Genomic DNA, 18711 nt, shown 5'->3' on the forward strand with positions numbered 1-18711 from the left:
CTGCTCAACTTTTCCAGTTGTCTGGTCTTTCATACCCTGTCAGATGCTAGAGATGAGCCTAAGTTGCAGGTGTGCTGCTGTCTGTGCTGGATCACTGCAGGGACCCCAGCACTGGGTGGTTACTTACCTCGACTGTTCGTGGACACTGTGCATGTTCCACAAGACGCAGGAGTCATCCATGACCACGATGAACGGCCACACGCACTGGCGCTTGACTCCCAGTTCCTCCAAGCGATTTCGTTCCAGTTCCAGATTGTGGTAGGAAAGTTCCTTAATAAGAAACCTGGCAGCACCTGAGAAAATACCATAAAGAAGACACAGAGGTCTTTATTAGACTTTATCACTCTCTCTTCCCAGAGAATGGCTACACAAACATCTGCAGTCATTACCCTTTATGAACCTAGTGCTCATAACATCTTAGTTTAAAAATAAATCAATATGTCCTTTTTTCCATGTAAGTAAATCTAAAAGGCGGATACAAAGAAGACCGGACCCTTTAAGAGAATCTGCAGAACATGATTTTGTGGGCATTAATAAAGTAACTTGAACCGGGAAGGGGCTGAGATTCTAAAACTGAAGCTACTTAAAACTTCTTGCAGGAAAAACTCAGCATCCATGAAAACAAAGTCCAAAGTTCAAGCCCCCAGTGTTCAGCTGCAGTTAATATTTAGCTTCTGCTAACTAAAAAAGTTGCAATTTGAAAAATCATGTGTAAAATGTCTAGAATGAACATTCACACAGCCGGGCTGAGTAAAATGAGTGAATACAACCTATAAAACTTCAGATTTTAAATTGAGAAGGCAGTGATCAATACAAACATATATTCCATGGCCGTAACAGCAGTTGTTACACGTCATTGTATTTTGCACAGATACTGCTGCTATTATCACAGCATGAACGTGAGGAGCTGCTGCAATGTTTCCTTCAACAACATGATCCACATACTGTCCAACACAGATTTTGATATCTCCACAGCAATGCACTGATGGTGTTTCTTACCAACGCCAGCATTGTTGAACATGCCTGGCAGGACAAGCATGATGTGGTTGGGCCAGTATTTACGGTAGAGCGGCATTTCATACTCTTTGACTACAAGGAGGTGAAGGTGGCTGACACCTTCCATGGCATGGTAGAGGTTCAGGAGGCCGTGTTCATGACGTCCACTTGATGGAGTGAAGATAGGACTCTTGACTGCATTCAAATTCTGCTGGAACAGGAGATATTTTGGCAACATTAGGTAAAAAGCAGGTTATTCCTGACATGGATTTTTATTTATTTATTGTTTATACTGGATTTTAAGATTATTGATCATTGCAACACATATGAATTGGACACTAGGAATGCAAAAAGAGATGATTGTCCTCAAAAACTCCAGTTCTAAGGACAGTCAGGCAAGAATTATGCACAGGACTTTAAAATTAAAAAAAAAAAAAAAAAAAACCAGAAAAAAAAGCCCCAGCCAACCACCATTGATTTGCAAATGTATGTCAAGTTGACTGCATTCAGCATTATGTAGTCAGCAGATGGATAAGAGCCACACACGCACCTTGTCAGAAACAAGTGGGAGACGCATGCTTTCTAGATGTTTTCCCTGCTTGCTGAAGACAAAATGGTTCTCTTTGGACTTGGGGATTATAAAATGCAGTTGAACCTCTTCTCCTAGCATCGAGGATGAAAACGTGAATGCATGCAGAGTGGAGTCAGATATCTGTACACAACGAAAAAAGTGGAAGAAAGATTTGCAAGCAGGAGTATATGGCAACCTGCTCTTGCAGTCAAAATACCGGAAGGCACCAGAGAAGAACATCCAGAATATCCTCTTTCAGTAACTGAAGTTAACTCTATTATAGTCTCATGTTCCTCTACCATAAGCCACATTACTTAGGCATGTAACTTGCCTTGCTATTAAGACAATCGGCGTTCTGTACCAGTAATGATCTTTGGCTCAACAGGACTCTTCTGAAGTCCATTTGAGCTGGATATCATTTATCAATATTTCTAAGACGTGAAAAATATATATACTAGGAAACAAACTGTCCAAATAAATTTTCCCAAAAGATTCAAAGAGCAGTGCAGCATGTGGGTGCACCTCCACAGCAGAACGCACTGCCGTTCAGACACCTCAGCAGCAGCATGGCTGCATTAGTATCGTATTTTTCCTGCGGCAATGCTCTTCTAAGCAGCTAGGTAACCAAGGCAGACCACACCATTCACAAGGCTATGAAGAATTTGGGTGAGCTTAAGTTTGCACAGTGCTTCACTGAACCGTGTTAAGTGTATACAAAGTGCCTATGTATCTGATAAGATTTCATCCTACAGAAGCATGTCTTACTACAAGGTCAAATCTTTACTCTTAGCAGTCATCTTTCTATAATTTTTACTAAAGACTATCAGCCTAAGTAAAGGTGAAAAATGAAAGGGGCTTTATTTAGGTTCTGTTAAAGCATTGAAGAATCTCTCTCCCTTCATACTGCCTGCTATCCGATGACTCCCCTTTGGATGTGTAATTTCTCAGAGTTCAATTATCTTAATTCTATATACACAACTCACACTTGCACATACAAGTAGATATTTATATTTATTACTAGTCGTTATGTTTGACCACATGCACAAAGATGAGTGGAGGGAACAACAGACATCCTTTGGGAGGATTTGCTTGTGTCAATGTACTTAATGAAGCATGAGGTTTAAATCAGACCTGCTGGTGCTGCTCCAAGGTAACTGACATTGTACATTGCCAGGTCAGTGTGTCTATGCTGTGTTAGGTTAATAGCAAGCTGTTGGAAAAGATTAGCAAGCAAGGAGAGAACGATTTGAGATGAGAAACCTCCAAGTAAAGTATCGGTGGTAGTTAAGAAATAACATCTGAGCTATTAACCAGGAATAATCTTACCTGACAGGCTCCTGTGAGCATAACTGTTTGTTTTAGAGATCAAAAAGTTTTTAACTAAACAGTTAAAAATGATCATTTTTGTCTAGTGACTCATAAGCTACTGCTGAGAAGCATGCACAGTTACATACAAAGGGGGGGGAAGAAGTAGGCCTTCCAGTCTCCCATCATAGGTGTGGATGGCTGGCATTTAGGTAAGAGAAGCATCTCTCTCAATTTTACAGTCCTCTCCCATGAGATACTGCAAATGCTCTGGGCAGGCTGAATAATGCTTTGGCTTGAGACAACTAGTCACAATATTCACCCTTTGTCAGAGGCAACTGGAGAGGAGAACTGCTCATGCAGAACACAGCAGACACAGTTGATGCTCCAGGGTCTGTAGCTCAATATCTCCCCTGAGAATGGAAGAATTAAACAATTCCATCTCAGGGAAGGTGAAAGCATGAGTCCTGAGACCAGAGCAGTACGCCTGGAGAGACCACATTAAAATCAAGGATGCAGTTTGCCCCTGGACCTAGACACCAACCTGTGCGGCAGGATTAATGTCCATATACTGATGGCACTGCTCACAGTGATGGAACGTATTGTAAGCTGCGTATTTAGTCAACATCATGGACACAGTCTCCCTTTTCTTAGGTTCCTCTGATTTTGTTTCTTTGCTTGTTTCTATGCACAAAGAAAACAGAAATTTTATGACTGTTAAAAAACAACAAAAAAAGTGTGATCCCAGTAACAATTACAAATAACACACAAAATGTTTGGTTTCATTTCATTTTGGAGACTAAAGGCTCTTGTGAACTCATGTGTTCAATCAAACCAATAAAACCTGATTATTTGTAGGGAAGTAGTCCTAAAAAACCTTTACTTACCTTGTTTCACTCTTGACAGTTGTTCTGTGTATACGGGACTTATAGTTCTATACTTGGGGTCATGTACATTCAGGTCAAAAGACATTTTGCTGAAGATCTCAATATCCGGCCAGCGGTCATTGCTAGACTGAGTAATTTCACTGTTTTCTGTATGACCTGCAACAACACACTTCAGGTAAGCAGTATCAGATACCCACTGAATGGTGTTTACATGATGTTTGCCGATTTACAGTTGCACAGGAACTCACACAGGTGCATACACACAAAAAGAGACCTCTTTGAATGTCACAAATATTACCGGAATTGAAATTATTATCCACACAAAGCCATTTCAAAGAAATGGCAATTTCTTGGAAAACGTACACAAGCAAGGAAGCCTCATAGGTATCTTTCTGCTCTGCTCCTCATCCAGCTGCTGAGGTACAATTCACTCTGGTTTATGCAGAAAATGCTCAAGTGAACAGTCCTACCTGTGCAGAAGATACAGGTGGAATCTCAAGCCTCTCTGTGGTTCTGTCTTTAGCACACAAAATGAGGAGCATTGGGTAAACGAGAAGGAAAAGTATCCAAAGGCAGAAGGATGAAAGCAAGGAGAAAGAAGCTGTATAAATTTATGAACTAGTAGCTGATGGTACATGATGAAGGCAGTAAAAGACACGCTCCTGTTAGAGAATGGGATGTGACCAGCAAGGATCAACTGGAACTTCTTTGCTTTGATCCAACAGAGGAAAGTCTAAGGTAGAAAATCAAGTGTTAAGTCACAGAAACATTAGAAAGCACTGGCCAAAGGCAACAACCTCGGACTGCAGCTTGAACATGAGTCGACTCAGTTTAAAATGAGGTGGAAGAACACACAGAAGTAGGTGTGTAACTGAGGTTATTGATTTCAGAAAAGCAAACTCAGATGAAACGAAGGCTGGGTTTACAGACAAGCACGTGTTCACCCTACCCAGACTGACCCAGTAGGATGTGAGCCAGCGGCAGTTTAGAGGCCATTAACCTCACTGGCACCCTGTCATGCTCAAATTAACATACGCTGCCTGTCAGGTGAGGTGTATTCATTTGTCCATACAGACAAATCCTGAGAGAGCCGGCTCTGTAAGTCAGCTGCCCTGAGAGAACCAGGGACTTGCCTATGAATGAGACTTGGACTTCTTAGAATCGCAGTTGCCAAACAACTAGTAACCAGCAAAATAGAAACACCAGGAGGAAGGGGCTTCAGAGGGACTGCATCAAAAAGGACACTAAGAATGAACAAAGTCCATGAGGAATGGAAAAAGCTCAATAGCAAATGAGGTTTTGTCTTAAATGTCAGCAAGTGTGAGATAAAATAAGCTTTGCCAAATGTAAAGCTGAGGTAGACTTCAGAAAGTGCATGAAAACAAATAACCATGTTCTTTGCTATATCACCTCCATTATATAAATTACATTTTTATTAAATTTTCTTTTTATTTTGATGATTATGTTTTTAAGGGAATAAAAGGTTTACTATAAGCCAAGCTGGAAACAAAACTCTAAAAGCTTGATACACACTCAAAACAGAGAGAAAGAATAACCTCCATGCCAGTTTTCTGAAAGAACAGGTATGTGAAATCAGGCGGGAGCCTGATTTCAATGAAAGCATAGCGCATATATTATCACCATTTAAGAGGAGATACAGTAATCTACGGAGCTCTGGGTCCATTACTTTGACTTTGGTAATATTAAAAACTTGGGGACGGGGAAGGAAATAATTAACGATGTTGAAGTAAATGAAAAACGTAATAAAATGCAACATGGGTTGACCAAAGAAATCTTGTGTTGCTTTCATTATACAGCTATGATATATCTATTTCTCTAAACAAAGGAAATGAAACATTTCTTATCCTTCTGGACTTAAGTATTTGATATGATACTGTATGAAAAATTATTAATACAGCTGAAGAAAATGGAGACAGTGAATAGTCTGTAAATTGAACAAGTTGATTAAACAGAAGATGGCAGCATGTAACATCGTAAGTATTAAGGCAAATGGAGATTACTAGTGAAGTTAAAAGATCAGCAAAGGGGCATACTGTTTAATATTTTCACTAATGTCACCAACTCAAAAAAAACATTGGCTTAAGTTTGCTGGCGGCACACTGTGCCAGTTTTGGCTGGGATACAGTTAATTTTCTTCATAGCAGCTAGAATGGGGCTGTGTTTTGGATTTGTGCTGGAAACAGTGTTGATAATACAGGGATGTTTTAGTTACTGCTGAGCAGTGCTTACACAGAGTCAAAGCCTTTTCTGCTTCTCACACCACCACAGCAGTGAGTAGGCTGGGGGTGCACAAGAAGTTGGGGGGGACATGGCTGGGACAGCTGACCCCAACTGACCAAAGGGCTATTCCATACCATATGATGTCATGATCAGCATATAAAGCTGGGGGAAGAAGAAGGAAGGGGGGGATGTTCAGAGTGATGGCGTTTGTCTTCCCAAGTAACCGTTACATGTGATGGAGCCCTGCTTTCCTGGAGATGGCTGAACGCCTGCCTACAGATGGGCAGTAGTGAATGAATTCCTTGTTTTGCTTTGCTTGCGCGTGCGGCTTTTGCTTTACCTATTAAACTGTCTTTATCTCAACCCATGAGTTTTCTCATTTTTACCCTTCTGATTCTCTCCCCCATCCCACCGGGGGGGAGTGAGTGAGAGAGCGGCTGTGGGGTGCTTAGGTGCCAGCTGGGGTTAAACCACGACGCCCATTCTGAGATTCATTGTCAATATGGAGAAGGAATCGAAGATGATCCAGAAAGAATTCAATGGCTTTGAAAACTGTAACAACAGAAACTGGATGACATGTAAGAGAAAAAAAAAGTCATATGTACAATCAAGGACTAATAAGAAGCGTTTCTGTAGCAGGTTGGGAGCACCTTGGATGGAAATGACTGAGTTGCAGAGGAACCCATGAGTACAAGCTATGTATCAGCACTGGTGAAACGGGAGAATGGAAAAGACAAGTGCAATCATAAGTTTCATCAATCATGGGGCTTTCAGTGGGGGAAGGGAAATACACGGGCTGTTGTACAGTGGTTGGTTAAACATTCTGCAGAATACCACATTCACTTCTGGTCACCCATGTACCAGAAGGATAAACTGAAAATAGATGTGCAGGCAAGACCTACTAAACTGATACGGAGAATAAAGAGCCTGTCATTTGTGAGGATCCTGTAAGAAGATCCAGGCTGCCTAGATGAACACTGAGAGAGGGTAAGATTGCTGACTATACCACAGAAGCAAACATCAAAGAAGAAAAAAAGTATTTTAATTTAAATTAATATTTTCTTTGGTCCCAAAGAGAATGTTTGTAATTGGGACAGGAACATCTTTGGGTTGGAGAATAAAATAATATTATCAATCATCAGAACACTAGGGCTCTGGAAAAGCATTCCAACAGAAGTGGTGGGAGCAAAAAAGCCACAACCAAAAACCCCAAACAAACCCAAACTACTCTTCTGGTGGAGTGCCACACATTCCTGGCAGGGGTGTGACACGTTGCTGTGATCACAACAGGCCAGACAGCACGATGCAGAACTTCTCTTACATTTTGATATTTCAACCTAAGTTTCTGGGGTACTTTAGTTAAAATAATGAGAGAGTAACAGCCCTCAAATCTCCAAATCAACAGAAAATACATCTTTGTGTTGGTTTTTTTTTTCATTTAACAGCACTCTCTGAGGAGAAATACAAATTAGTCTTTTCAAAGGTTTGACAAGAACTACATTTTCAGGATGCCAGTCTAATGGTCGTGAGATTTATGCACCACAGTTATCTTCACTACGAGACCACAGAGTTACATAAAGAACACCCTGAAGAGGGCTCATTTTTAAAAAGGTTTGTGCATCTCAAGGCAAAGTCCTGCCACAGCAGTTAATGGATCTGTGAGATCTGACAAATGAGCGCAAATCCAAAGAGGCTCCCCCTCCCCTTTTTCCTCAGCATAAGATCTGTAAACTGCAGACAGAAGACAGTCTTACTGAAAATTGGTATCTATTTATAATTAAACATAAAAAATAGTGATGGTTTTGCCAGGAATGAGATGTTCCTAAATGTTTTGTCTGCTTAAAAGCAGCCAGTGCTTAAAAACTAGCAAGGAGAGGCAACATGGGCAGATGTTGCCCATTTACAGTTTTGTGTTCACTTTCATTTTAGTGCTATCCAAATATATCAATCCAAAATATGTTTAATAGTTCTCAGCTAAGCCCAATATAAAACTTATGGTTTTATTCATCTATATTTAAATATATGCAGACACCTGCAGTAAGTCTAGCTACACACTAATGGACAGGACAAGTGGTAGGTGTAATTTTTAATCTTTCCATGAGCCTAAAAATTTGTCACTGCTGAATAGTACATAACAGAGCGTCTTTATAATGCATATTAAGAATGACTACTAAATACTTACTGGCATTAATCTCTTCTTCATCGTACACATCTACTTCCAGCAACCGGATCAGCATGCGGAAGAGAATCCTTAGGAACTGCAAGTATGAGCCAGTCTTTCCCACCTGAGCCAGAGATGGAAAAAAGTCCAAATCCCAACTCAGACTAATACAGAGGAAGGATACATTTCAGATAAATGCCTTTGGGCTTACCCTATCCTAGCTCTGCCTGAGAACATAACAAGATGTAATATTCCCCATTACGCTGAATAGTATTACAAAACTGATCTGTGAGCAAAATCTGGCCCACAGCCTGTATCATTTTTGTACGCAGGGAGATCAGCAGTGATAACTGTTTCTCTACTGATAGGCTCATGGCAATTTTATGCCCAGTGCCATCCACAGGTATTTCATTTAGGCTAAAACATGACATACAGCATCAACCTTCCTCTCCTTACCACTTCCAGCACGGACTCAAGCTTAAAATTCAACTGATTTTTGACCTCGAAACACATCACTGCGTGCAACCTTGCAGGGGGCCTCTACAGTACGATCTGCAGTCCTCATCATCGGTCCTCTCATCCTGCTAATAAGGCAAGAGGAAGGAACTGTTCTCTTACTTGCGGTGGTCCTGTCAAAAGCAGCCGCCTGGGGTGAAAACTCCTTGAGCCAGACGTCTCACCCTGATTGCTGAAGTCCGCGTGGTGCTGTCGGGCCGTCGTCCACTGCCTGTAGTAGAGAGACTGCTCTTCACTGTTCATGTCCTTGTGAAGCAGAGGCCTCAGAGAGCTCAGCCAAGACACATCAGCATGAGGCAGGAGGGAAGAGGAAGAAGGCAAATTCCCACTTTTCTGCGAGCTCAGGAGACAGTAGGCAGCTTTCGACAAGATGACGATGCGTGGCAGCGCAGCACGGAGGGCCTTGCTGTCTTTGGCCGAATGGGCAGGCCACCGAAACGTCTGGGAGACCGAAGACAGCGATGATAATTTTGAAGTGGTGCTGCTCGCCATCTGATTACCCAGGGAGTCGCATTCTTGTTTCAGGGTCTCTCCGGCTGTGAAACTGGGGTAAGTTCCCTCATCTACCGAGCTGTGCGCCACAGTCTGAAAGTTAAGCGATGGTGCTTGCTTCTGAGACTTGTCTGCAGCACTCGAGGAGCTCACGCCATTGTCCGCCAGGGAACCTGGGGAAACAAAGAGCAGGCAATGAACAGATACTGGCCGACAAAAGAAAATCATGAACTCTGATCTATGGGACAATCCTAACGTACAAATACTTCTGTTCAATGAGTGCTGCTGTGGCATAGGCCAGTGTTTCACCATTTAAAAAGAAATTGTTGACATCCATCTGTCCCTCTTGCTGGAGAGGCAACAGCCCTTCTGCTAGGGTTCAGAGTCCAAACACAAGTGTCCCAATCCCAATCTCTGTATGTTACCTATCATTTCCCATCTGGGATTTGAAGTTTGATAGTACAACCTTCTGAAATTCAAGTATAACACACCACTGTATACATAGACCAATTTGACCTTCCTTTCTATGGATAACAGTGCATTCATTTCACCACAAGTTTAATGTGAACTGGGCTATGCTCCCTCCTCCATACCAGTCAGGTTTAGTTAGCGTATGGGAAGATGTGGTCTACGGCAAAGGTCCAGTTCAGCTGTCTTAATACCTCAAGCTCACAGGGAAACAAAGGGAAGGACCCAGAAGTGCCTGAGGAATGCAAGGAAGGGAAGGCTTGGTTGGAGATGAGGCTCCATTGATGCCTGAAGAGGTATGGCAAGACCCAGCCATTCTGTTGGTCTTGGCAAGGAGGCAAATACAAATCCTCACCTATAGCTACCCCCCCAGTTACAGAGCATTTTTCTATTCCTAAAATTTTATACTATTCATTTCTACTCTGATTTTTAAGATCTTTTCAGGATCCACCAGACAAAACTAGCAACAAATGTGAAATGTAAGTTTAAATATAAAAATCACAAGGAACCCTTAGCTATGGCATACCATCGTCCCATTGCAACACCATCCCCTTTTAGCTGTACACAGGAAAATTGCTCGCTGTGGAAAGAATCTGCTACTGACATTTCATTGCCTATCTTGCAGCAGGATATGGCTAAGCAACCCACATTTGACTAAACATCTCAATGTTTGCATTCAAATTCCAATGACATAGGAATGGCGACTTGTTTTTCAGAGCAACAGCAGAATAACTGACCTGAGGTTCCAGTGACAGCGCTGCTATTACTCTGGGGTCGGTCCAAGTCTATCAACAGCTCATCAGAGTCATTCTCGCTACCATTAGCCTTCTCATGCTCCTTCTCGCTAAGGTCAAGAGCTACAATAGGCCCTCGAATTGCCTCCTTCGAGACGTAGCAGCATGCCAGGCCTACTTCTTGCTCTAATGCAGTCCGAGTTAAGTAGCTTGAGTCAATTAGTCGAAGGTCACAGTATTTCAACGACCTAGAAAACCCAACGCAAGAAAAAAGAAAGTTTTGTTTTCTCTGACTTTGAAGAATAGTCCCTATCTTTAATTGCTTATTAAATATTTATGAACAATTTTATTAGCCAGTAAATATAAAAGGATTTTAAAATATTCAGCACATGAGTTACGCTCCTTGGTACTTTGCACAGACATTCACTGACCCACACAGTACAGTAGCTTTACTTTTCACAAACTGTGCTTTCCAAAATTTTAAACTGTTCCAAAATAAAGTCTAAAATACACTTTTTTTGTGAAAAAAGTAGCCAGACGGTATCAAACCACTTATCCATCCCCCAACTTATCTAGACATGTTAGAGAACAACCATATTGCAAGAGTAATAACAGAACCTGGGGAAAGTTTCTCCTAGAGGGTCCTTGCCAGTTAGAATAACAATGCAAGGTAGACCTTCCAAATCCTGATAGGTGCGAGGGATCCAGTCATCCTGCTCATTTCCCCTCCAAGCCTGTGAACAGAGAAACTTCCGGTCACTTTTAAATGACACCTTCTAAACCTTCACCTGTTCTTTTTTCAGTTCCTGCTTTTTCTTTATATACAGAGTTCGCTTGCCTGACAGCCAACAAGAAAGAGGCCTTAGGTACAGGCATGCATTTTTTCTGATAGCGAAGCGTTAGCCAAGCATTAAATGCACAGAAAAAGGATGCATAACATATGTTATTCAGTGCTGGAAACATACACCTGGTGTGGTATTAGTGTGGTCTGTCAGAGAAAAATGCTGTTGATGCCTTCGATTTCAAGCTGGCACAGATAAAAGTTCTTCCAAATTAATGGAAAGCTAAAGTAAGACCTTCAAGTGGAGTATGAAAATGATTCAATGATCCCCAAATATTTGCTTAATTATTCCATATAATGAAAGATTATATGAAAGAAAAAAAAAATTCCCTTTCACTGGAAGTAATCCCACAAGAAAGGACTCCTTACCTACAGTCTACCGAGGCCACAAAACTACAATTTTCCCTTAACACTGGAAAGACTGGTAGCGTCAGTCCCATGTCCTTGCACCCTTCAGTCCCTTGGTTCAGCAGAACTTCCTGACCCTGGCTGAGCCCATTTGTGTTCTCTGTGTTGGATGCTGCCTCCTAAAAATATTGCTCTATCTTGAACAACAGTATCTTTCTTGCTGTGTTGCACAGTGCTCAGACTTCCAGATGACACAGGCAGTATTTAATCAAGACAGGCATGGGCACCCTACAGCAACTGTTAAAAGGAAGTAAAGCCGAAAGACTCAGACCATTAAGCCCTAATGGTTACATAATCATCAAGTATTTGAGCTACAGCATATCACCCTGATGGAAAACATTTTTCCTTCTTTCTTATTAATAATGGACAAAATCAGTTCTGGAGAAGACTCTTACCTAGCTGAGGCACGGAATCTACTTTGTTGAGCTATGACAGCAAGCTCAACCACTCAAACTGCTCATTAAAAATAATACATATGTATATATATATATTACTCTTCTCAGCACAGTTGTGCAAGACAAGGAGACACAGCTCTCTTGACAGAGCAACAAGACTTATGCAAGCTTTGTGCAAACCATACCTTGCAAGAAGAACCCTATCTTGAATTCCCTCTTGGTTCTTCTAGTCTCAACCCGTACTCTTGACCTGTTCTCTCCTTAGCCTTTCTCTTCCCCAGAAACGCCATGCTTTATGAGTAATCTCCTCAAGCAGATGAAGGGGATTGAAAAGGAGGACTCACTAGCAGATCAGTGACTCAGTGTGCCATTTAATCTTTCGAAAATTTCCACTGAAAAAAACCTATGATTATTTTTTTCTTAGCTTAGGAAGAGCATGATTTGGAGTAATATTCCCCTTTTCTGCTGTAGCTCTATTCTCTTTCAACAGTTCTGATTTCTTTCCCCTGCTGATTTCAGTATTCTCTGTATAACATGTTCACAGAAAAAAATTATTTCTCCAACTACCTAACAACATCTACTGGCTCAGTAAAGCAGCTTTGGCAGCACAGAGATCTCTTCTGGCTCGGCAGGGTTAGGCTGGCTAGATGTTATCCTGCCTCTCCAGTGATGGAAGTTTCTGTGAAAGCACAGGGCTAGAAAATGAAATAGGGGAAGACAGGTACAAAGCTGATTTTCTTTCTGCTAGCCTAAGGACTTAAAAAGAAGCCTGAGTGCCTGGGGCTTTGAGCTGTAAACTTGCACACAGAAGATTTATTTCTTGACCATCTTACTCAGGAGGGGCAGAGAGCTACAAGCCCTCTAGGCTCCTCACTTCTGAATGCCTCCCAAACGGTTTGATTCTTGTTATGCTTAAAGGGTCTGCCATGACAGCATGCCTGGTCAACAAAATAGTTATTTCAATTATTTTCCATCTCTTCTTTCATTCTGTACCTCTGGGTGTACCATGCCCCTTGAAGCCTGGCTCCCTGATGGAGAGGACTGACCTGTCTGGCTGGCCAGAGGGCTGGTCTGACAGAGAGGGGAACGGTCCAGCTACCAGCACTGCAGAGACAGCTGCCCACCCTCCCTGCCCCGCTGCGGCACCAAACACACTGCTAACGCCCTCTTAAGGAGAGGCTAAATTAATTCAAACTTTTCAATTGGGGTCACTAAGAGCTATAAAGTTTCCTTCCCTGTCCCTGAAAAAGGTCGGGATGAAGTCTCATCCTCCCCACAACCAAAAGCGGTTATTGGCAGGACCAGCATTTCGAGCCTCAGCCTCACCAGAAAGCACTCAGTAGCCTCATATTGCTCTCCGCCCCCCCAAAAAAGGGCCTGGGTGCTTATAGTGGAAGGAGGCAGTGACCAGTTCTCCACTTGTTCTAGTCCTCCAGCTTCAGTACTCCATCTAACATCAGGACAAAAGCCAAGCAGCACAGAGATTAAATCAAAATTGTCTGCAATAAACTAGACTCAATGGTAGCATGGTTGATTAATTTTATAATGGGAATCAGTTGCCCAAACATATGCTCACACGATTTCAGATACCCCACGTTATCCTAGGCACCAGACTAGCAGGTACGGCAGCCCAGCACAAGACTCACAAGCGACTTTGATCATTTTTGAGCATCATGGGGATAACCAACCTAAAAAGACACTACAGGCTTATCTTTGGGCAACTGAATTCCTCTCCTCCCTCCCTTCACATGCATGTTTCAGAATTGAGAGGGTTTTTTCTAGTCACCTGTGAGGAAAGAAACAAGTCCAGAATCCTACATCTTTGTTTACTCCAAAAAAGCATCTTCTGTTGTGGGGGAGAGGAGTAAGAAGAATTATTGAGAAGTTTTTTCATTCTCTGCCTGATCAAATTCCTCTATTCCAGACCAATGGCTACATGGATATTCACCTGCAAGAGCTTCACACTCAATCCTGATCTGCACTAAAGGCCTCAGAGGCTGCTCCAGCAATGTGTAAGGGCTGCAGCCCTTTATGGCAAAGGGCCATAAAGAAGCCCTCACAGGACTCAGAGTCCAGAATGACTTAAGGTTGGAATTAATGCCTAGCCAAAAAACCCCAGCACCACAGAGCTGCTATCTCACATGTAGTTTTCTCCTTCATGACTACTACTTTCCTCTCTTACCTCTTCTGCTGCAGACAAGGTTTGAGAAGCAGAGGTGGTAGCTCCTTTAAAGGACATTTTATCTGCTTTTGGTTGTAGGCGAGCTCTTTAAGAAAGGCTCACAAAATTCTTTCCTTTTCTGTGTAGCTTTGAATACACTGTGTAACTCATGGTAGAAAGAGAAAATTAATCTCTCTGTGAGACTTAGAGCAAGGATCAGAACAGATAACCAGTATTACTTTCAGGCTGGTACCTAAGGCAGGCAATCCGTTTCCCTTTGTGTAATGTAGTGAGGCTAATGCAGAAAGCGGGTTTGGCTAGTTGAACCATGCTCTTATAAATCCATGCAAAAGTTTAGCTTGGTGCATATATGCTGTGCAGAAGAGGCTTTCAGCATGCGGTGGTTTAAGAAGAGAAGTCTATGACAAACAGAATACCAGTTATCAGAAGAGCAGAAGATGGATGGACAGAGCAGACAACAGATTATGCTAGACAGACAGATAAGCTGGTGGAAAGAATTAGTTTGCCTAAGGAGATCTGAGCTCTGCTTTCTGAGATTCAGAGATGAAACCTATCTGGTCCATGCCGTTATTCAACTTTAACAAAGAGAGATAACATCCAGTGTTTGACTTGATGGGCCAGTAACAATTCAATTTTCTTCCAAGTTTCTAAATCATTTATGCTCATCAAAAGCACAGTAAACTTCCACAGAGACAGACACTGAACATGCACTCTTCTTCTATAGAATAATTAACCTAAAAACACGTGGGAATGAATACAAAATGTGTATGACAGTCAGACGACTACAACAGGCATACAAAGAAATATTTAGTTTCTGCTAACCTTCAACCGTGTCACAAAGTGTTTCGCGACAGTAAGCTCTGAAGCAGGATTCCCAAGGAGGATCTCAAAACGATACTGCAGACCTAACTTGTCTCTTACTTCTTGTAACCTCTCCTTGGCCAGCATGGCTAGCTGCACAGAGGGCACCCTAATGACGAGCATGTGGCCACAGCCATTCTTATCCTTTCCTGGAGAAGTGATAAGGTCATCCATTATGCTGAGCGTTTCAGGTGTGCTGTGATCTCTTAGTGAGGCCATGGTCGTGAGAGCCATCAGAGCTTGGGAATACTGCTGAATGAGAAGGTAGCAGCGAATCACCATGCTGTGCAGCCGGGGGTACCTTTGAGGAGACAGAGTTCCATGTTAACACATGCAAAATCAAGGCAATGCCTGAAGATTAGCTAAAAACCAGGACCATGTGGTAAAGAAGTGCCCATTTTTTTCTGTAGCCTTTGATTTTCACGGACAATAATTTAGCACAAAATGTAACTGTGTTTTAAGTAACTGAATATAACATGGTCCAAATGCAGAAGAGCCAAGTCCTGTGGACAAGTAACAGGAATTATAAACTTCTGTTATCTTCATTTGGGTGAAAATTTCAGCTAAAGATCTTTAACTTGATGGAGATACAGATCATCTGAGATCCATAGCACAGGCTAATAACTGCTTTGCTGTCCACAAGCTTTTTTCTTCATGGAGGACCATCACTGCTTCAGGTGGCTTGTGGGAGAAGTACTTCATAATTTCACACATCTCACCCTCTCACCAGAAAGTTAGACTTACCAATGGGGATTGCTGGCTCTGAGCCAAATCTGAACTTCCATTTTGCCTTTTAACTTAAATAGCCAACGTTTCTTTCTTTCTCATTACAGCTATATGTGGTGACAACAGATATGAACTCACAAAGTAAAATGCTAAGAAAAAAAAAAAGATTAAAACCTACTCAAGCAAAATAGCACTCCATTTCTAGACATTCCCCATGAGGTCACTCACCACCATAATATAGAAAAAAACCTATGTTATTATGCCTTGAGTGCTAGTCTTGTGCCACCAAAGTCCAAATACCTGGAACAACTAAAAGTTCCAAATTTTCCTGGTCTCTTTCTTGGGTGATTTAATAGATGATACAGGATCCATTTGAATAAAGTTTTGTGTCTGTCTTTAACCAGTAGGTGTGGTAGCTGGCTCTGTATACCATAAGCCAGTCATTAAGTCAACGTATTTTTAAAACACTTTTTACTCCTCCTCCCATAAAAGTACCCACTGCATTTTCGCTACTAAAAAAAATGGACCGTTTCTTATAATACCAAAATGTCTGCAGTGTTTTCAGCCTTCTAAGCTTGTATGGCTCACCCACCCAGACAGAATAACCCAGTTTCTTGAAAAGAGAAGCTAAATCAATAAACTGCGATGTGAAAGCATATCCTGGCTCCAAGGTATAGATTCACCTCCCATCAATTTCTAGTCTTATCCTAACCCCGTATCAGGGCAGTATTTGCACATGCATTAATCCTCCTTCATCCTCTTCCCCATCCGCATTTTAAGAACAGAAAGAGAGCAACAGTGACCACTATCTATTCCTTTGGGCTTGGCCAGAAAGAGTATGAGAAGCTTAAAGAACTGACCTATTAACTGACCGTATTATTATTTATCACATTCATTGCTTACATATTTGTAGATAATAATAAATATTAATTATTAATTATGTGCTTAATTATTAATTCATGTTGTTAATTTAACATATTTGATATTGCATTTTACTTAATAAATATAGATACATTTACAATTATTAATTATATGGACCTAAATAAAATAGGCAAAACAGTACTGAAGACAGAACAATCCTGTTCTAGTAAATATTAAAATACAATGAGAACTATAGCTTGAACTGTTATAAGGGATCTGTCCTTCTGATACACAGAATAGATGTCCACATCGCTGGAAACATTATTGCCTTCATTCCTGTACTGTACGCAGTTAATTATATCTTGGATATGTGCTACGGAAGGAGCTTGTTCTGGCAGCTGCGGGGTACTAACAAGCCACTTTCAGGCTCTGAGGTGCAGGAACCAAAACCATAGCCAGCAATGAAATAATAAAAATTACATTTTTGAAATAATATGTCACTCACCTGGGCCACCATTGAAAAATCTGTTGGCAGTCTCAGCAGAGAGACACCACAAGTGGTGAGGTATGAAACCCCTGGTACCTTCTTAGTTTAGCGAGGGCTAAGCCACAAGAAGAGAGTACCACAGCTGAGCCTGGACTGCTGCTGAATGGGCCTAATCGCTTCTATAAACAAATGAAGGATATCCCCTCCTTCTTCAACAGCACTAAATTCGTTACAAAAATAAAAATTGCACATGCTTCACAGATTCCACGGTCAACATCAAAGGTCATCATGTCTTCATCCCCCTGTGATGGGGCTCATAAATATATCTGTATCCTTAAGATCCCAATTAAGCAGAATCCCAAGCTCCCATGTTACTATTTACCTTTCTAAAAGCGTGTTGACCATTTTTTCGAAGGTTTCATCACATCTCAAAAGGGGACTTGTGACTCCCCATTGGAGGGATTTGCTGTATTCATTCAAACCAAAGTACAGCTTGTCTTCACTCGCTGCGTCATCCTGTTCCATACAGAGACAGCAAAAACATAAGGAAAACTAGAAACAATTTTAATTTCTTTTGTCATTAAAAATAGGTGGAAAGTATTTTCCAAAGCAAAGTATCCTTTCTTTTCATTCATTCTCCCTCAGTGATGCTATTTGTTTGTTTCAAAGAACACAATAAAAGGTAAACTGTTTTTTACTTAACTCATTATTTGTCTACTGCTAGGAAAGACAGGTGTAGGTCCTTGCAAATTCTTCAATATATCTCCCACCTGTGATTGCAGGGGGTTTCTAGAATCCTGCTAATTATTTTCTGACTCCCTATCTCTGGCTTTATATCTACTGACAACTGCTATCTCATTTCTATTTAAAGCAGAACCTGAAAACAGAAGGATTATTAATTTCCAAAATTCTTATTGACTTGTCAGATTCTACACATCTCTAATGGCAATCAGAAACTGATCATTTCTTTGCTGGAATGTAAATCTGCAGACAGCAATCAGCAAGGGCGAATATTTGCTGCCTCAAATTTCATGAGGCCTTTGCTGGAAGCACAGCATGGTCTCCAGTGCATTTGCATCACCGGTAATTACTACGAGTGTAATTAATCACACAGTCTCCCCTTTTCTTGTGGGTTATTTTTTGAATCATAAAACTGAAAGTTTGATTTTTTACTTTTGGGAAAATAAAAATTGTCACAATTGCTTATGTTAACCACTGTCACAATGGCTTATATTAACAATCAACCAAAAGGTAAGCTTTGAATATTCATTCACTCCCTCATTTCCACTATTCCATTTGTTTGGCTTCAACTATTTTTTACAGCTACCACTTTAAGACACAACAGTCCACTCAACACAGTATCAAACTTGATCTAAATATACCAAACAAGGAACAGGAGAAAAGGCTGGTTTTTAAGCAGGTTTTGCCAAAACATCCTTAGAATCAGCTGGCTGAAATGGTGAAAAAAGCTAATGGTGCAGAATGTCCAACATACCTTTCCCACCTCTTCTCTACCCAATGATAGCATCTACTACACCAGAACTTGTTAACCTAGCAGACATCTTTGATTAGTACCAGA

The 18711-nt window shown here is 41.3% G+C and overlaps 1 protein-coding gene across 4 annotated transcripts in view; it reads right to left on the reverse strand.

Annotated features, from left to right (window-relative positions):
* GREB1L (GREB1 like retinoic acid receptor coactivator) overlaps positions 1-18711 on the reverse strand; it is a gene marked incomplete at its 5' end in the record, with an annotated part of 63820 nt that overhangs the window by 7599 nt on the left and 37510 nt on the right. For all 4 annotated transcript variants that reach the window (XM_082317528.1, XM_082317526.1, XM_082317529.1 and 1 more), the window contains 11 exons: positions 128-293; positions 1000-1204; positions 1547-1708; positions 3417-3556; positions 3760-3915; positions 8183-8285; positions 8780-9342; positions 10375-10619; positions 10990-11105; positions 15020-15359; positions 17515-17648. In XM_082317528.1, coding sequence (XP_082173654.1) covers positions 128-293; positions 1000-1204; positions 1547-1708; positions 3417-3556; positions 3760-3915; positions 8183-8285; positions 8780-9342; positions 10375-10619; positions 10990-11105; positions 15020-15359; positions 17515-17648 — 2330 coding nt within the window. The remainder of the gene's footprint in view (positions 1-127; positions 294-999; positions 1205-1546; positions 1709-3416; positions 3557-3759; positions 3916-8182; positions 8286-8779; positions 9343-10374; positions 10620-10989; positions 11106-15019; positions 15360-17514; positions 17649-18711) is intronic.

This window comes from Platalea leucorodia, assembly GCF_965183815.1.
Source record: "Platalea leucorodia genome assembly, chromosome: 1".
Classification (NCBI taxonomy): Eukaryota; Metazoa; Chordata; class Aves; order Pelecaniformes; family Threskiornithidae; genus Platalea; species Platalea leucorodia.